Source organism: Pelophylax lessonae, assembly GCF_965119305.1.
Source record: "Pelophylax lessonae genome assembly, chromosome: 7".
Classification (NCBI taxonomy): Eukaryota; Metazoa; Chordata; class Amphibia; order Anura; family Ranidae; genus Pelophylax; species Pelophylax lessonae.
Window position 1 is genome coordinate 98,374,663 of NC_138774.1, and position 20,092 is coordinate 98,394,754.

The 20,092-nt window shown below is 44.6% G+C and overlaps 1 protein-coding gene across 2 annotated transcripts in view; it reads right to left on the reverse strand.

Moving 5' to 3' along the window:
* Nucleotides 1–244: 244 nt before the first annotated feature.
* The window catches only part of ZC3H4 (zinc finger CCCH-type containing 4), a 107,448-nt gene continuing 87,600 nt past the window's right edge, over nt 245–20,092 (reverse strand). For both annotated transcript variants that reach the window (XM_082264361.1, XM_082264362.1), the window contains exons 13-14: nt 15,918–16,148; nt 245–1,815 (exon numbers count right to left, since the gene is read on the reverse strand). In XM_082264361.1, the coding sequence (XP_082120487.1) occupies nt 431–1,815; nt 15,918–16,148 (1,616 nt within the window). In that variant the 3' untranslated portion in view covers nt 245–430. The remainder of the gene's footprint in view (nt 1,816–15,917; nt 16,149–20,092) is intronic.

The window sequence follows — 20,092 nt, forward strand, 5'->3', positions numbered from 1 at the left end:
AGTACCAGTCCTGTCGTCTTCACTGCCTCAAAATTAATATGCTGCTTGGGAGTAAAATCGCTCATTTAAGATTCCTCCACTAGGAATTTTACTTCTAGACAGATCCACCACAACTTTGCTGCCCTTTGAAATACACAATATATATATATATATATATATATATATATATATATAACAAACACATACAGCGGGATGTATGCCTGTAAAGAAAATGGTAAAATAATATACAAATAGACAGCATAAATCACTACGCAAGATGATTATTCTTTAAAAACAGATTGTGGAGCTGTTACATTTTTTTCTTCGGTTTATATACATGAAGGATTGACATAACCTAGGATGGTATCAGATGTTAAAAAAAAAAATAAAAATAAAAAAAAAAAAATATATATATATATAGGCATGTTATTATGAACACTGTATATGGGTATCACTGGCAGAATGGAGATGCCGTGGGGTCAAATCCTTTAAAAACATCCTTAAGGGAGCCAGCGTCCTGTTCAGACTCCTGTGTTGGGCTGTTTCCAGCAAAAGGGCTTTCACTGCCAGTTTTGGTTTGCTTGACCAAACCATAGACAGATGGCACTGGCAAGTTGTGAACAGCGGCCTGGCTGCTATCTGAAATAGCTGCAGTTTTAGCACGTGGCCGGTTGTAACTGTTGTAGCGGTCAGTGGCAGTATCTGAATTCGATTTGTCTGCTTCTGGTTGGTCCAAGGCAGACTTGCGCACAAAAAGGGGCTCTTTTGCTTTACTGGCAGTTTTGCTGTCTGAACCCTTAGAGGTTGTCTCGTTAGAAGTGACCTCAGCTGAAGTCTTGTTCCCTGTCCGAGGATCATACAAACTAATGTTGCTGAGAACGTTACTTTGGCCGCTGGGTTTGCTCAGTCCCCCTACAGTTAGCAACCGCGGGTCATAGGGCGCAATGGTTGTTGTGCTCTCAACAGGAGGTATTATGGGAAGGGGCTGTGTGGGTTCTGGTGGCCGTACAGTCAGCACAGGTTCTGTGGGTTTTTGAAGACGTGGGTCAGCAGGAGCCTTCCGTGTTCGAGGATCAGTGGGTTTTTCAGCTGGTGTCGAAGTGCTGGAGGCAGCATTGACAGTCTTCAGAATCCTAGACAGCAGTTCAAAATCAGGCAGGCTAGAATTTGATGCTGTTGCATCAGGAGCAGCTGCCCGCTGACGTGGGTCATGCGATACTGAGGTGGATGGACGGTTAAGTCTGGAATCAAGGCCTTGCATAGACTGTAGTGCAGGAGGCATTGGGATGAAGTCCTGTTTAGGAATGGGCAGTGGGATAAGGTCTTCAGGACTCCATAAAACAGTCCTCGCAAAGTTTGGTTTGTTCAAACTTATATCTTTTTTGATGTGGCTGAACTGCTGAAGCTGACTCCTTGGGTCTCTTAATGTATGTCCAGGGAGAGGATCAAGAGGGATGTTGACAGGCTTATCCCGTAGGATCCTTTCACCTTCTTCTTCATCTCCAGCTATTTTATTTACTGGGGAGTCTTGTTTTGAAGACTGGGCTGCATGTCTGGCCAGTCTAGGGTCACTTGGCCCTTTGTCAGCTGAAGCAGAGTTGTCCGTGGTTCGAGAAAGTCGTGGATCACGAGAGAGACGGGGATCAGTAGGGCGGCTGGGTGGTGCAGCTGGATTTTTTTGCAGACGTGGGTCAACCTGTCCCCCTGTACTGGTGTCTCGGGAAGGGGCCTGTGGAGCAGGGCGGTTGGATGACTGCTGTCGTAATGTCTTGAGTATTGAAGTCACGCTGCTTCCTCCTTCTTCTTCATCACTGGAGTACCAGTTGCCAGGATCACCTGAAAATGTTAAAAATGATCATTAATTTATAGCTCACAGAAGCACTTGGTACAGAAAAGTTCAAATGTACACACAACAAAGTAGTTAAGGAATTTATAGACTAATTTGTATTATTATATGGGGCAAGTAAAATATATCTTATGCAAGTTAAGGTAAAAATTCCCATCAACAGATTTACATACACCGATCAGTCATGAAATTAGGAACTAGCATTAACATTTTCAGCATTTTAGGCTACAGTAGCTCTTCTACTGGATCAGACTACATGATCCAGCCTTCTCCCCCATGCACGTCAATAGGCTTTGACTGCCTATGACCCTGCCACCGGTTTTCCTTTCATGGATCATTTTTGGTAGGTCCTGATCACTGCAGACCGGGAACCTCCCACAAGAGATGCAGTTTTGAAGTTGCCCTGACCCAGTCATCTAGCCATTACAATTTGGCCCTCTTACGCTTGACCAATTTTTCTGCTTTCAATACATCAACCCCAGGGATAACATGTTCCCATGCTGCCTAATATATCCCACCCAACTTCCAATACTGCGGCAACAAGACAATCAATGTTATTCATTTTACATGTCAGTGCTCATAATGGTACGGCTGATTGCTATATATGTTAATTTTATCCTCAGAAGGATTGAAAGATTTGTAAATTCTGATCATTCTCTTCTGGCCATTCTGCATAGCCTGGAAAATTTCTCTAAGAACTTCAGCAAGGCACAAATGCAGCACAGCACTATTACGTATCATCTAGAGAAGCCTTTCTCAACCTTTTCAACACAGGAGAACGCTTTAAATAAATTTCAGGTCTCGGGGAACCCCTGCTAAAAATGAAAAATCTACAACTCATGACACATTAGTGTGAAGAATGCTCCTTACTCTTGTCATCATTAGGAAGAATTACCACCTTACAGATAGATAAAAGGAACAATGGTGTCATTGTAAACTTATCTAAGAGGCAGAAATTGCCCAAGAAACCCCTAGCAACCTCAGGAGGAACCCTAGGGTTCCACAGAACCCTGGTTGAGAAATCCTGATCTAGAGCCTGCATATGTAGTAAATATAGAAGATCCCATGTCATGACAATTACATACAGATCTTAAAGCTTTTAAAGCATTTAGGGCCCATTAACACCTATCTGCTTGCTAAGGCAGCCCATTCATTTTTCATGGAATACAAGGCTTCCCCTGGTCTCAGTGAAGAGAAGACATCATAATCTCTGCCTTAGCCAATTAGAGGAAGCCTTGTATTCATTGAAAGTGATGGTCTCCATTTAGTACACCAAGGGGAAGCCACTGTTGCACCCTTCAGAAGAGGATGTCAATTCCTATATGTAGCATAGCGTACAATGTTAAATTACAGATTCACCATAGGCCATTTGGAGGCGGCTTCTGCATAATTGATTTAAAGTGGTATTAAACCCAACAACAAACATTTATTATTGTGCAGCTTACATATTCTTAGATGAGAGTTTTCTTTTGTAGGCTTTCTTTCTCTTTTTTTTTTTTTTTTTACCAGGTCAGGAGAATAATACCTCCACAGAGGGGTGGGTGCTGTGTCCGTCAATGAACATCAGAGAAATGGATTTTAAGGTAAGTCAAAAATTTAATTTTTTCTTTTGTTCATTGACAGACACAGCTCCTGGTATTCATAACCATTGGGTGATCTGGCCAATAAGTCTGTTGTTTTTCAAAAGAACCAGCTCTCTTACAGATATAACATTTGGAGGGATGAGACCAATCGTTTATCACTGACAGGGTGCTTACAATGATCAATGATTTATCCCAAAAGGACAAAAAAAAACTGTTGCTTTAACGGCTTAAAAAGTGAGACCTGGGGTTTGAAATCAATTTGTTAGTGTACCTAAATCTGCTAGTATGTCTAACACTCCCTCTCCCCAGATTAACAGTGCTACATTTCAAAGGTTCCTCCCTGTGCTCCTTCATCTAGAGTGGAAGCACTCAAACAGAAGGTGTGGTACTGGCTAGATCACCAGGTGAAAAAAGCTTAAAAATAAAACTAATGCAACCACCACATCTAATGATTGGTAGACTGCAATATATTACATTTTTGTTTTTTGGGTTTATTACTGCATTAAGCCAAGCTGGCCAAAAATGTATAAAGAAAATAGAATTTCTGGGATGTAGAAGATGTATTGTAAAGTGAGCTAATTCATAAATTTATCAGCAAACTTGAGTTTTTAATAGTAAAAGAAAAACTACAGTGCTGTACTTAAACGATAACCTTTTAACAAAAAAATAATAAATGCACATTTTTTTGCAGGTAAAAAAAAAATGGGATTTTTGTCTTACCATAAAATCCATTTCTCTAATGTTCATTGACGGACAAAGCTCCTGATATTCATAACTATTAGGTTATACTACCCCCTACAGAAGTAGGACACTAGGCAGAAAAGAATTCTGGCTACACCCATGGGCAGTCCCAGGGGGTATATTCCCTCTCTCTGCTATAGCCACTCAGCTTTGTTACAAGCAGTGTCAGGAGAATAATACCTCCACAGAGGGTGGGTGCTGTGTCCGTCAATGAACATCAGAGACATGGATTTTACGGTAAGTCAAAAATTTAATTTTCTCTTTTGTTCATTGATAGACACAGCTCCTGGTATTCATAACCATTGGGACGTCCCAAAGCAGTGTTAAACATGAGTGGTGGGAACAACCAAAAAATTCCCAAGGCTAAACCAAGCAGGCAACATGCGCTCAACCAAACAACTGGAGCCCACCTGAAAAAAACAATACACCCTCAAAAAGGTAAGGTCCTCTTAAACAGCAGCCTGCAAAACCTTGCGGCCAAAGGAAGCATCTGCAGATGCCAACACATCCACTTTGTAAAAGTGTGCAACGATGACCAGATGGATGCCTTGCAAATCTGCGTCACTGACACCTGATGAGGGAAGGCCCAGGAGGCACTAAGCGCCCTAGTAGAGTGCATCTTGACAGGGAAAGGAACCTGACCCCTGATGGAATAGGCCTGAACCACTGTCTGTCTGATCTATCTGGAAATGGTAGTAGACGAAGCAGACAACCCTTTAGAAGGTCCGTACATGAGCACAAAAAGAGTCTGGCTTCCTGAAAGACTCCGTACCCATCAGGTACACCCTAATTGCCCGGACCACATCCAAGGCATGCAAGGCAATTTCCTTCAGATGTTTAGGCCTTGGATACAGGGAAGGCAACACAATGTCTTCATTCAAATGAAAATCAGAGAAAACCTTTGAAAGGAGCGATGGACAGGGGCGAAGAACCACCTTATCCGAGTGAACCACCTGATAAGGTGAATGATAGGATAACATCGCCAGTTCCGACACCCTGCGTACAGAGGTAATAGCCACCAAAGAGGCAACCTTCTGGGACAGCGTAAGCAGGGGAATCTCCCGAATATTTTCAAAGGGAGGCTTCTGTAGAGCTGAAAGCACCAAATTGAGATCCTAAGGCGGCAACCGAGCCCGCACTGGAGGGACTTAATGTCAGACACCCTGAAGAAAAGTACGCACCTGGGAGTGTGCGGCCAAAAGTTGTTGGAAGAAGACCGCCAAAGCCAACACATGGCCCTTGATGGTACTCAAGGCCAACTTCTGCTCAACCTCCCGTAGAAGGAAGGTTAAGATCCGAGCCACCGAGGAGGAGCGAGGATGAACCCCGAGCGAATCACATCACGCAATGTACATCTTCCACATACGATAGTAGATCTTCCTAGAAGTAGATTTCCTAGCTTTCAACAGTGTAGGATTCACCAATTCAGATAAACCCCTACCCTTCAGCACCTGGCAATCAAAAGCCAGAAACTGTAAAGCAGGATGGAAGATCAGTCCTTGGGACAGCAGATCCTTCCTGCGAGGAAGCTTCCAAGGAACGTTGGTGACCAGCTGCACCAGATTGGCGTACCAAGCCTGACGAGGCCAGTCCGGAGCCACTAAGATGACGGGAATCCCTTCTGCCTCGATCCTGTGTAGAAGTCTGGGCAAAAGTTTGAGACGAGGGAAGGCGTAAATCAGCCAATACTAACCCCACGGGACCACCAGCGCATCTGTGGCGTCCGCCAGAGGATCCCTTGACCAAGCCACAAACCTCTGCACTGTTCAGTTAAGCTGAGACGCAAATAGATCAACCTCGGGGGGTGCCCCATCGGTGAGACAGCTAATGAAACACCTCCGGATGAAGGGACCACTCCTCTTGGTCCAACGCCTGCCAACTAAGGTAATCAGCATGCCAATTTTCCACCCAGGGAAAGTGTACGGCGGAGAGGGCTGGAATGAACTGTTCTGCCCACCTTAGAATGCCGGCAACCCCAAGACCCGCCAGGACACTTCACATCTGTGGCATTACCCGATAGAATGCGCACTGTACAACCCTGAAGATGATCCGTCCAATGAGCCAGACACAGTCTGATCGCTCGGAGTTCCAAGACATTGATCGAGAGTCTGGACTCTTCCAGCATCCAGATCCCCTGAGCAGAATGCTTGTCGAGGATGCCTCCCCTGCGGGACAGGCTGGCATCCGTGGTGACCACTGTCCAATAAAAGGAGAGGAAGAAATTTCCAAGCCGAAGCGCTGGAGAATGACGCCACCATATCAGGGACTACTTCGTGACCCAACTTAGCCGCATATTATTGTCCAGAGAGTGTGGAGTCTTGTCCCATTTGGTAAGAATTTTCCTTTGCAGGGACCTAGTATGTAACGGTGCAAACGGAACCGCCTCAAAAGGTAGACACTATCAGGCCCAGCACGCGCATGCAAGTCCGGAGGGTTGATCATCTGTTGGACAGCAGGAGGCAAATTACAGTCTGTAATTTCTGCAGTTTGTCCAGAGCAAGGAGCACTCTGGCTAAGGCCGAGTCCAGAGTCAGGTCCAGATAGTCCAGCTTTGTGGACTGAACCAGAGCAGACTTCTGAAAATTTAGAATCCAGCTGAACTCTCGCAGAGTTCATATTGTGATGTCCAGGTTCTCCACCAGAGAGGGAGACTCTGCTCGCAGAAGGAGATCGTCCAATTAGCCCAATACTGTGATCCTCCATTAGCATAGGAAAGCTAACACCGGGGCTAACACTTTTTTGAAGACCCGAGGAGCAGATGTCAGACCAAAGGGTAACGCCACAAACTGGTAATGCTCCTCTCCCACAGCAAAGCAGAGAAAATGCTGGTGACTGGAACATACAGTCAGGTCCATAAATATTGGGACATCGACACAATTCTAATCTTTTTGGCTCTATAATAGATTTGAAATGAAACAAACAAGATGTGCTTTAACTGCAGACTTTCAGCTTTAATTTGAGGGTATTTACATCCAAATCAGGTGAAAGGTGTAGGAATTACAAGTTTGTATATGTGCCTCCCACTTTTTAAGGAACCAAAAGTAATGGGACAATTGGCTGCTCAGCTGTTCCATGGCCAGGTGTGTGTTATTTACTCATTATCCCATTTACAAGGAGCAGATAAAAGGTCCAGAGTTAATTTCAAGTGTGCTATTTGCATTTGGAATCTGTTGCTGTCAACTCTCAACATGAGATCCAAAGAGCTGTCCCTATCAGTGAAGCAAGCCATCATTAGGCTGAAAAAACAAAACAAACCCATCAGAGATATAGAAAAAACATTAGGTGTGGCCAAATCAACTGTTTGGAACATCCTTAAAAAGAAAGAACGCACCGGGAGCTCAGCAACACCGGAAGACCACGGAAAACAACTGTGGTGGATGACCGAAGAATTCTTTCCCTGGTCAAGAAAATACCCTTCACAACAGTTGGCCAGATCAAGAACACTCTCCAGGAAGTAGGCGTGTGTGTGTCAAAGTCAACAATCAAGAGAAGACTTCACCAGAGTAAAAACAGAGGGTTCACCACAAGATGTAAACCATTGGTGAGCCACAAAAACAGGAAGGCCAGATTAGAGTTTGCCAAACAACATCTAAAAAAGCCTTCACAGTTCTGGAACAACATCCTATGGACAGATGAGATCAAGATCATCTTGAACCAGAGTGATAGGAAGAGAAGAGTATGGAGAAGGAAAGGAACTGCTCATGATCCAAAGCATACCACCTCATCAGTGAAGCATGGGGGTGGTAATGTCATGGCGTGGGCATGTATGGCTGCCAATGGAACTGGTTCTCTTGTATTTATTGATGATGTGACTGCTGACAAAAGCAGTAGGATGAATTCTGAAGTGTTTTGGGCAATATTATCTGCTCATACTCAGCCAAATGCTTCAGAACTCATTGCACGGCGCTTCACAGTGCAGATGGACAATGACCTGAAGCATACTGCGAAAGCAACCAAAGAGTTTTTTAAGGGAAAGAAGTGGAATGTTATGCAATGGCCAAGTCAATCACCTGACCTGAATCCGATTGAGCATACATTTCACTTGCTGAAGACAAAACTGAAGGTAAAATGCCCCAAGAACAAGCAGGAACTGAAGACAGTTGCAGTAGAGGCCTGGCAGAGCATCATCAGGGATGAAACCCAGTGTTTGGTGATGTCTATGCGTTCCAGACGTCAGGCTGTAATTGTCTGCAAAGGATTTGCAACCAAGTATTAAAAAGTGAAAGTTTGATTTATGATTGTTAATCTGTCCCATTACTTTTGGTCTCTTAAAAGTGGGAGGCACATATACAAACTGTTGTAATTCCTACACCATTAACCTGATTTGGATGTAAATACCCTCAAATTGAAGATGAAAGTCTGCAGTTAAAGCACATCTTGTTTGTAGCCTTTCAAATCTATTGTGGTGGTGTATAGAGCCACAAAGATTAGAATTGTGTCGATGTCCCAATATTTATGGACCTGACTGTATTGGAATGTGAAGGTAGGCATCCTTGATATCGAGGCGAGGAAATCCCCCTGACGCTGTACCCGCACAAAGCATTTTAATGCCTTGAGGTCCAGGATTGGACGCACTTTGCCTTCCTTCCTGGGAACCGTGAACAGGTTTGAGTAAAAACCCTGAAAACCGTAGGATTTGGGAGGTTGTTATGACTAAAATGCAGCACCCAGCTCTACATACCCCCCTGTGGCATAACGTGACCCTGGCGGAGTTCAGGTCCATGCCGGACTCTGAGCTCTGGAGTGGTAAGGGAATTTATTTTCTTTCACATTTACTCCAAGGGGTGACCCTACGCTCGTTCATGGATTTGAGCTCCACTAATTCTCTCCCGGCTTCCATGCTCTTCCGCTACTATCAGGTCAGACACGCATTTAGGGCCCAGTTCCCGACCCTTCCTCCTCCACTGGAGACCCCCTCCATGATTGACTTCCTCAAGAGTACCGATCCCCAACACAGGATTTCTATTCTCTACGCAGAGCTCCACACCCCCAGCTCCACAGTCATTGCCTACGCTGCTAAGACCCCCTGGGAGGCGGACGTGGGCGCTATAGAGGATGATGAATGGGATGACGCCTTGGGGACGTGCAGAACTGTGTCCCCTAGGCTATCCGATAGGCTCACCCAGATATTCCTCCTCCACCGAGCCTATCTGACTCCCCTTGGCCTTCAGCGCTACCGACCTGAACTGTCACCTAACTGCCCAATGTGCCGGATGGCTGTGGGCACTTTTTTCCAGCTCCAGGGGTATTGGAAACAGATTGTCACATTCCTTCACGACAAAATGGGCTCCCCGGTACAGCTGGTTCCCAGGCAATGCCTACTGGGTATATAACCAGATAAGGAAATGGACAAAAGCCTACTTACCTTCCTAAAGACCACTCTGTTTATAGCTCGGAAGCTAATTGCCAGAAAGTGGATGCGGGATTCTCCGCCCACGTTTGGGGCGTGGAAGGCCGAAGTCAATAATGTTATACCGTACCATAAATTTATGTACAAAAACAGGGGAAATCCGGCTAAATTCACCAAGATTTGGGATAGATGGATCCAGAGTCCTGATACTGGGTGTTAAGACACTCTATGCCAGAGGTTGGAGTTCCCTTGGGTGGCAGCACTCCCTTTCTGTGTTATGTACTTGAAATGTAAATTGTTATGTTCCGATGACACATACTGCCTTGATTTTGTCTGCATGCACGGACCTAGTTGACACTCGTCTTAATGTATTAATTTCTGTAAACCTATGTTTATCCTACTTTTTTGTCCAATAAACTCACTGGTTTAAAAAAAAAAAAAAAAACCCTGAAAACCATCCTGAAGTCCACACTGGGACAATCACCCCTTGAAGAAACAGGTATTGTACTGCCCCAAACATGCCCTGTAAGCGGTCTGGGGACAGGCGCAAATTGGAAAGAAAAAACCTTGCCAGGGGACAAGAGCGAAACTCGATCTTGTAGCTGGACTGAATGACTTTGTGGACCCACTTGTCTTGCACCCGGGAAGTCCAAGGGTCCGAAAACCATCGAAGACGTCCCCCAATCCCTGATACGAGTGAGGGCACACCTTCATGCAGAAGGAGTCTTGTCCCCGGATCTGGAGAAGCCCGATCTTGGCTTGCCAGACCAGGTTTGTTTGGATCCTCCAGAAGAGGCCCTGAAAGGCTTCGAGCCCTTGTCAGTCGACCTTCCCCCCTGTGAGACCTTTAATGATGTCATAAAGGTAGCTCCAAACAGGCAATTTCCTTGAAAAGGAAGAAAAAGTCAGATTCGCAGGCCAGCATTTGAGCCAAAAAACACGCCGAAGGACCACTGCCAAAACAGAGAGGCAAGCCATCAGGGGACCTGCATCCAAAGAGGCATCACAGATAAACTGCAGCCCCTGGACCAGCTAGTCCACCAGCTCGGCAAAGGCAGGGGGGAGCTGTTCCCATTTTCTCTTTTATTCATTGACGAACACAGCGCCTGATCTTCTTAACCATTCCAAACCAAACGTTCCAAAGCAGTGTTAAACATGAGGGGTGGGAACAGTGAAAAATAAATTCCCAAGGCTAACTATAGCCAACCAGGTAAACAGGAGTTCAACCAAAACAACTAGAGCTCACCTGAAAAAAAAAAAAAAATAAACCCTTCAAAGAGGACCAGGTCCTCTAAACAACAGCCTGCAAAACCTTGTGGCCAAAGGAGCATCCGCAGATGCCAACACATCCACTTTATAGAACTTTGTGAAAGTGTGCACCGACCAGGTGGTCGCCTTGCAAATCTGCATCACTGACGCCTGAGTAGAGTGCGCCTTGACAGGGAAAGGAGGAACCCGACCCTTGATGGAATAGGCTTGAATCACCTTCGGTCTCATCCACCTGGAAATGGTGGCAGAGGAAGCGGACAACCCTTTCCAAGTTGTAACCCCAATAGTGAGTCTGATTTCCTAAAAGACTCCAAAGCTGCCAGGTACACCCTAATCGTCCAGGCCACACCCAAGGCATGCAAAGCAATTTCCTTCGGGTGTTTTAGCCTGGGACACAGGGAAGGCAACACAATGTCTTCTTTCAAAGAAATTCAGAGACGACAAACCACCTTATCACTGTGAACCACCAAGTAAGACACCCTGCGTGCAGAGGTGAAAGTCCCCAAAAAGGCCAACTTCTGGGACAGGATAAGCAGGGGAATCTCCCAAAGATTCTCAAAAGGAGGCTTCTGGAGGACTTAGATCAGCAAATTGAGGTCCCAAGGCGGCAACAGAGACCGCACTGGAGGGGTAAATTGCCCAACTCCCTGAAGAAAAGTATGCACCAAGGGCCGTTGAAAGAAGACCACTAATGCCGACAACTGACCCTTGATAGTACTCAAGGCCAGTTTCTGCTAAACCCCCCTATTGAGGAAAGGTCAAGATCCGAGCCATGGAAAAAAAGAGCGAGGATGAACCCCAAGAGACTTACACCACACAATGTGTCTTCCACGTACGATGGTAGATCTTCCTAGAAGTCGATTTTCTAGCTAGATTTTGAACAGAGTTGGAATCACTGACTCTAGAAACTTCTATTCATCAGCACATGGGGTTCAACAGCCAAGCCTCCCAGCCAGCGACTGTAAAGCAGGATGCAAGATTGGCCTTAGTACAGCAGATCCTCCCTGAGAGGAAGCTTCCAAGGAACGTCGGCGACCAGTCACACTACTTCTTGTGCCCCGCCTGTGATTGACATAAGCCCCAGCCGTGGCATTGTCCGACTGAATGCGCACTGGACATCCCTGAAGGCGAACTTGTCCAATGTTCCAGGGACAGTCTGATCGCTCAGAGTACCAAGACATTGATCGGTAGTCTGAACTCTTCCAGTGTCCAGACCCCTTGAGCAGAAATTTTGCAGAGGACACCTTCCCAGCCGGACAGGCTGGCATCCGTGGGGATCGCTGTTCAATACATGGGAAGGAAGGATTTGTCCAGCTGCAGCACAAAGCCACCATATCAGGTACTCTTTCATTCCCCAGCTCACCCGGATCTGATTGTCCAGAGACTGCGGACTCTTGTCCTATTTGGCCAGAATCTCCCTTGCAGGGACCTCGTATGGAACTATGCAAACGGAACCGCCTCGAAGGTAGGCACAGTCAAGCCCAGCACATGCATGCAAGTCCGGAGGGATTACCATCTGCTGGACAGCAGGAAATGAATTACAGCCTGCAGTTTCTGGAGTTTGTCCAAAGGAAGGATAACTCTGGCTAAGGCCGGGTCCAGAGTAAGACCCAAACAGTTCAGCTTTGTGGACGGAATCAGAACAGATTTCTGAAAATTCAGAATCCAGCCAAACACCCTAAAGCTTGTATGGTGATTTCCAGGTTCTCCACCAGAGCAGTAGGAGACTCTGCTCGCAGAAGGAGGTTGTCCAAGTAGCCCAGTACTGTGATCCCCATTGGCTTAAGAAGGCTAGCACTGGGCCAACCCTTTTGTGAAGACCCGAGGAGCAGAAGCGACCATCACTCTTTAACCACTTGCCGTCTGCTCACGTTGCTGCTACAGCAGCAACGTGGCTCGTTATCGGCTCCCGCTGTTTTCAGTCACAGCGGGAGTCGGGCCAGGGGAGGAGCGGCGGCGATCGTCGCTGCTCTTCCCCGATCGTCGAGGATTCTAGTTTGGAGATCCGCCCACCTGTGTAAACAGAGCGGGCGGATCTCCTAAGTGACAGGGAGTGACAGATCGCAGTGTTCAGCATAGCTGAACATCCGATCTGTCCCTGACTCACTCAGTCACCTCCCCCCACACACGTCAGTAAGCACCAGGCATACATTAACCCCTCCCTCTCCAATAAAATTAACCCCTTCCCTGCCAGTGTCATTTTTACAGTAACAGTGCATATATATAGCACTGATTACTGCAGTAATGTCACTGGTACCCCCAAAAGTGTCAAAAATATCAGTCAAGGGTCCGATCTGTCTGCCGCAATGTCGCAGTCCCGCAAAAAAAAAAAAACGCAGATCGCCGCCATTACTCGTTAAAAAAAAAAACAACAAAAATCTTTCCCTTAGTTAGTAAACGCAATAACTTTTGCGCAAACCAATCAAAATACACTTATTGTGATTTTTCTTTACCAAACATAGGTAGCAGAAAACAAATTGGCCAAAAATTTAAAAATAATTTTGATTTTTACATTTTTTGGGGGGGAATTTCATATAAAAAAATGTTAAAAATATTGTTATTTTTTCAAAATAAAAGCTCTTTTTTTGTTTATAGCGCAAAAAGTAAAAATCGCACAGGTGATCAAATACCACCAAAAGAAAGCTCTGTTTGTGGGAAAAAAAGGACGTAAATTTTGTTTGGGTAAGGCGTCGCACGACCGCGCAATTGTCCATTAAAGTCGCACAGCGCCGAATCGCAAAAAGTGGCCCAGACGTAAGACAGCAAAATCCTCTAGTGGTAAAGTGGTTAAAGTAAAAGGTCTTGCACTGTCCCAAAAAGAGCCTTTAAGCGGACTGGGGACAGTCGCATGTTGGAAGGGAGAACCTTACCGGAGGGTAAGAACGAAACTCGGTCTTGTAGCCAGACCGAATGACCTTGTCGACCCATCTGACTTGTATCAGGGGAGTCCACGGGTCCGGGAACCAGCGAAGACATCCCCCCCACCCCAGATACAGGTGAGGACGCACCTTCATGCTGAAGGGGCCTTGTCCGTGGGTCTGGAGAAGCCTGCTCTTGACTTGCCAGACCAAGTTTACTTGGATCCTCCAGAGGAGGCCCCGAAGGGCTCCCCGGTTGCCAGCAGCGCACCCCCCCCCCACCCTAGGAGATGGACCAGGCCACCCCACAGCCCCATCGTCAGTGAAGGAGGGGGGGTCGGATGGGGGGTGAGATGGCCCACAGGGACCACAAGACCGACGAGGGGGATGCCTAATGGGAAGAGGGGAACACAGGGGTCCAACCATCCCATGGAGAGGCCCACGTTCACCCCAAAACCCTCCAGGGGGAGACAGTTACTTATAATAACAGGAACCAGGTGGGCACCACTTCAGACAGAACCTCCTCTTTATATAAATGGGGGGGGGGGGGCTGTTGGTCTGTCGAGACCTGGTCGTATGCGACCTCGCGAGTCATTTAACTTGCAGGAGGGATATGTCACCGTCTACCAAGTGCGGAGCTAAGGTCTGCGCGTGCGCTCACTGGCCAGACTGGGGTGACCACTGGATCTAGACTATCCAGCCTGTCGCCCAGTACGGCAGTTGATTGTAGATCTCACAGTAAAAAATCCAGGAGAAGAAAAAATTCTATCCAAAGAAAAAATTGCCAGGACCAGAGATCCCAGCAAGGGACTAGGTCCTTACTCCTGACTAGGCAGAAAAAACTGAGTACCTACAGCAGAGAGAGGGAGTATACCTCCTGGGACTGCCCATAGGCATAGCCAGACTTTTTTTTCTGCCTAGTGTCATACTCCTGTAGGGGGCAATATAACCCAATGGTTAAGAATATCAGGAGCTATGTCTGTCAATGAACAAAAGAGAATGTGTATTTATTATTTTGTTTTATTATTTTTTGTTTCTGGAGCCTCTACAGCATTGCACCAGCGATTAGCAGATAACTGGTGCCATGCAGGTCTCATGCAGATTTGTCAGTGTATGTGTGTGCCCGTACATCCTGTACGGGCAAACAGATACAATCTGACAGGAAGAGAGAATGAACTACCACAGTGCTTCACACCGCCGTGGTAGTTCATTGAAAACCACAAGCCGACAGCTTGTTTTTCATTCACAGAAAACTGTGAATGAGTGACACGCTGTGAATGAGTGGCATGTTCTTTTAAATTATGACAGCTAGCAAGGGAGAGAAGATTCCCACTATCTGTCAGATCAGGGGGGGTGCGGGGACCGGTCCCTTCTTAACAAGTTACACCGTTAATTTGGTAAGGTGAAATTATCCTTTAAAAATGACAATCAATTTGATTATGTATGAATTAGGGATCGACCGATTATCGGCAAAGCTGATATATCGGGGGCCGATTTGCACTTTCCCCGGTATATCAAAAACAGCCCCTGAGGTTACCAACAATATTGCCGATATTTCTGGAAAGTGCTTGTAAGGGAGTGATGCCTACAGCTAGAGGCATCACCCCGGTACCGGCGTCCATAGCCTGTCTTATAATGACAACGATGCGGCTGAGAAGCCGCTTGGCTGTCATTACAAGCCGCGGCTCGCCCAGGTCTCCCATCCCACCAGGAGACCCGGGCAACCAGCCTGCACAGCCGCCGAAGAGAAGACCCGATCAAAGCCGCATTCAGCTCTGATCGGGTCTCCATGTAAAAACCTGGAAGTGATGTCATGACATCACTTCCGGGTACTCTGCGCCAAATTCAAAAAATTACAGCATTCAAAACAGCCAAACTTGGCGTTTTGAATGCTTTTAAGTGCAGAGGAGGGGTTTAGGGTCTTTTAGATCCCCAGATCCCTCCACGAGAGTACCTGTAAAAAAAAAAAATAAATAAATAAAAGAAAAATAATATATCTTTTTTTTTTTTTAATGTACGAAAATATCGGCCAATATCAGCCGATACCGATATGCGATGATCAAAATATCGGCAATAAAAAAAATCGATATCGGTCGATCACTAGTATGAATGCTGACAAGCTAAATAACATATTGGCCCCTTACTCTTTGTGCAACCAGATGCCAGCTGTCATACCCTAACTGGTGGCAGGTGATTATATTTGTTGTTAGGAGCAGAATTCTGTTTCCTTCTGCTGTCTATATACATAGAGCCCATTGGGATGAGTTCACTTGTGTATAAAGTTAAATCACCTTCTTCATTATCTCTGTCCTGCTGGGTTCCTCCAGCCATCCTCCTTGCACGCTCTTCTTCTTCTTGCTGCTTCTGCTGAATACGCATGTACAGAGCCCGCTGTGCAGAGGGTAAGAAATCTTTGTTAAAAGATGGCTGTGTGTCCATATTTTCGGGGTCCTCTTCAGTAGAGTGCTCATGATATTGGTGGGGATCGTCTTCTGGTATGCCCCCATAGTTGTTATAGGCATCTAGTAAAAAAAAAATATATATATATATATATAGAAATTCTGCGTTCCACTTACTGCTGAGAGAATAACACCATTAGCAAAATAGGGTTGAGGGGGACATATTTCACATCTAACTGTTAGTAGTAAATACACATTATAATGCCTAAGGACAAAAAACTATGGATGAGGTACAAAGTCTACGCTTCTAATGTTAACTATTTTATGAATACTAAGACTGCAATCACACTTGAGCATTTTTAATCGTGGGCAGATTTCAAAATGCTTTGATAAAATGAAAAAGTGCACAATGAGTTTCAGAATGCTATTCATTTTAATGGCACCCAAAAATATGGTGCGGTTTTGCTGCGATCGTTGTGTGATGAATGGTGCTGCAATCAAGACATCACGTGAAGCTTGTCACCCAAAAAAAAGTTCAGAAGCTACTTTTGGGCAACAATCTTTGCGCGATGCAGTTGGCTACGATTTATCGTGCAACAATCGCGGCAGAATTGCACCATGTTTTTAGGTGCAATTAAAATAAATGGCATCTGAAATTCGCATTGAGCGATTCCTCATTTTACCAGAGCGTTTTGAAATCATGGGCAGAATAGCAGCAATTTCAAAATGACCAGGTGTAAAAACCAGCCTAAAAGCTGGTCTATACACTGATCAAACGTTGGCTAGTTCAGTAGGGACTGGCTGATTTTCAGTGTGTGGCTATCCCCACTTAACAGAAGTCGATCGTTTCATCAACTTTAGTTGAAGGGACATGTTGGCAAAATTTTCTAGATTACTGACGGTAACTGCTAATGCGCGTGCTGGAGTCAGAATACAATGTCTAGGTGGGAGGGATTTCTCCAACCAGCTCGTCTGTTAGTAGCAATCGGTTCATTTTTTCTGATCATCCTACTGCCTGAATAAAAAATAAAAAGTACAGTACAAAAAAAGTACATTGCCAGCTTACGATGGAATTCATTATTAGGAATAAAAATGTCAGATATGCATGGCTCAAATACACTTCCACATTTGCAGTTGAACATCTGTTTTAATAGAAACGTGTTGTTAAGCTGGCCATGCACTGTTAAGTTTCCTTCACTCAGCCAGCGAGCTGAATGAAAAAAAGTAAGACATCCTTCGATTTACAAAAATGAGGGGGATAGAGGACCCCCCCCCAGGACATTGTATCCTGACAGCAGGATTAGTCACTTGGCTGCAGCCGCTGAGACGCTAAGTTTCCCTTCAACAGAAGTCAAATAAATAATCAACTTCTGTTGAGTGGGACTTCCACACCGATCAAAATCTGGCTGGTCCTTTTTTGAACGGGCCAAATTTCGATCTGTTTATGGCCAGCTTTAGCACTACTGGCCAGCTTTTATTACTGAAAACATGTATATATGTTCTCGTCACCAGCTGCTGTAGTTAACCTCCTTGGCGGTAATCCCGAGCGTGACTCGGGGTTGATTTTTCATATCAGGAACGGTAACCCCGAGTCACGCTCGGGGTGGATTGCAGAGAGCGCAGCGGTGTTCTCTTACCTTATCCTGGCGATCCAGCGATGATCTCTCATTGCTGAGATCGCCAGCCGAGAGTCCCGCCGCTCCTCCGTCCCTCCGTCGGTCTGATCACTTCCTAGTTCCGTTCCCTGCAGCAGCAATGCTGCATGGGAGCGGAACTAGGGAGGGAAATTCAAAAAAAAAAAAAAAAAAAACGTTGCACAAAACACATTTTATATTATATATATATATATATATATATATATATATATATATACACACACACACTGTATATATTTTATATATATATATATATATATATATATATATGCACACACACACATATATATATAAAATTATATTATTGATTCAATTATAATTCATGCGTTATATATTATATATATATATATATATATATATATATATATATATATACACATATATATATATATATAACACATGAATTATAATCTAATCAATAATATAATTTTATTATATATATTATATATTAAATAATAAAATTATATTATTGATTCGATTATAATTCACGTGTTTGTGTTTCAAATTTATCACATCTGGGATGTCTACTAGACTCTTGTTTTGGTCAGGTTTAAGTCAGTAATTACTAAGAATTGTAGGCCTAATACATAACGCCAAATTTCCATGAAAAGAATTGTACCGCTTTTGGTATGTAATTCCTGACATAATCATACCGCCAGGGAGGTTAACTATAGTCAGTTTTAAAGCGTGTCAGATATAATTGCTAAAATAAACTAAGGCGGTATAGCCTGTATAAAAAAAAAAATGCAGAATAAAATTTCTAATTGAAAGAAAATGAAATGAGCTTCTTCTAAAACGCATACAAATTTAAGCAATAGCAGCTCTTATACTTCTGTCCCCAGAAATTGTTTCTAATATTCCAGGCAAAAAGGCAACCATATGCCACACAGCCTAATATAATTCCCTCCCATGTCTCCCCTCTTAGTTGAAATTCTTAATGCATTTAATGGCCAATTTTACCTGAAAAACTGAGTGAATAAAACCAGGATACCTAAAATAGGAACTCTGACTTAACTGTAAACTCCTTTTCTTGGAGTACAGTATAAGACAAAGGACTGGTATTCATACACCATGGATTATATGCTGCTACCTTCAAATGAATGGACACTGACTAATAAACCTTTTGCTAGGGCCGCCCCTAAAGTGTAACCATATAACCCTGCCAACTGCATGAGACTCCAGTTTTTTTAGCAAGCAATGAGTGGTGACCAAGACACACAGGGAAACGACCGGTATCCTGTGCTGTTCTCCAACATAAGGAAATTAGAAGTCAAAATTCCTATTATTTTAACAGTACAGGAGTTGTGTTCATAGACTATGAGACACACCCAGGCAATAAAACGAAGGGGTGGGCAACACAGCAACTTAGAACTGCCAACAGGCACGCAAGAAAAACAAGGGTTAAGTAACCCGAACAGATACTGATATAACAGTTTTCTGTTGAAGCTCGCATCTGCTGAGGTCTTAACACCCACCTGATAGAACCTGGAAAACAGAAAACATGTGAACAGAGGACCAGGGGGCACCCTTACAAATCTGGAATACAGATGTTTGATGCTGAAAAGTCAAAAATTCACCAACAGTTCTGCTTAAATGGGTTCTAATGGGAAAGGGAGGAAACTTTTCCTTAATGTGATACTAAAGGAAAAACCAAAGTGGTGTAATCTGTCACTAGCATTAACAAAGCAGTCTTTGTTTTTCTACATCCCCTGTTTTTTACTTGTTGATACTGTGGTTGTTTTTCAATCGCCTGTGACCAAGCTATTAAACAAAAGAGGCAGTTAGAGGGTTGAGACAAACCATTTAACGCGGACAAAAGGAAAAAACTGGATTTTTGACTTACCGTAAAACCCTTTTCTCTTAAGCTCATTGACAGACGCAGGACTCATATCTTGATATCCCGCAGCTATGTCCAAACTCTTGCCCTCCAGCTGTTCAGGAACTACAATTCCCATCATGCCTAGTTTTTTCTGTGAATGTCAGAGATTTACAATGCCTCATGGGAATTGTAGTTCCTTAACAGCTGGAGGGCCGTAGTTTGGACACCCGTGCGTAGGGTATTGCTGCCCCTACAGGAGTAGGACACTAGGCAGAAAAAAAGTTCTGGCTACACCTATGGGCAGTCCCAGGGGGTATACCCTCTCTCTTCCTGCTATAGGATGTCAGTTATGTAACAAAGCAGAGTCAGAGAAACCACACCAACCCAACTCAAAAATAGAGGGGGGGTACTGCGTCTGTCAATGAGCTTAAGAGAAAATAATTTTACGGTAAGTCAAAAATCCAGTTTTCTCTGTCACTCATTGACAGACGCAGGACTCATATCTTGATATCAGTAGGGACGTCCCAAAGCAGAGCCATAATTGAGGGGTGGGACAGCAGAAAAAAACAGTCCACAAGGCTAAAACATAGTCA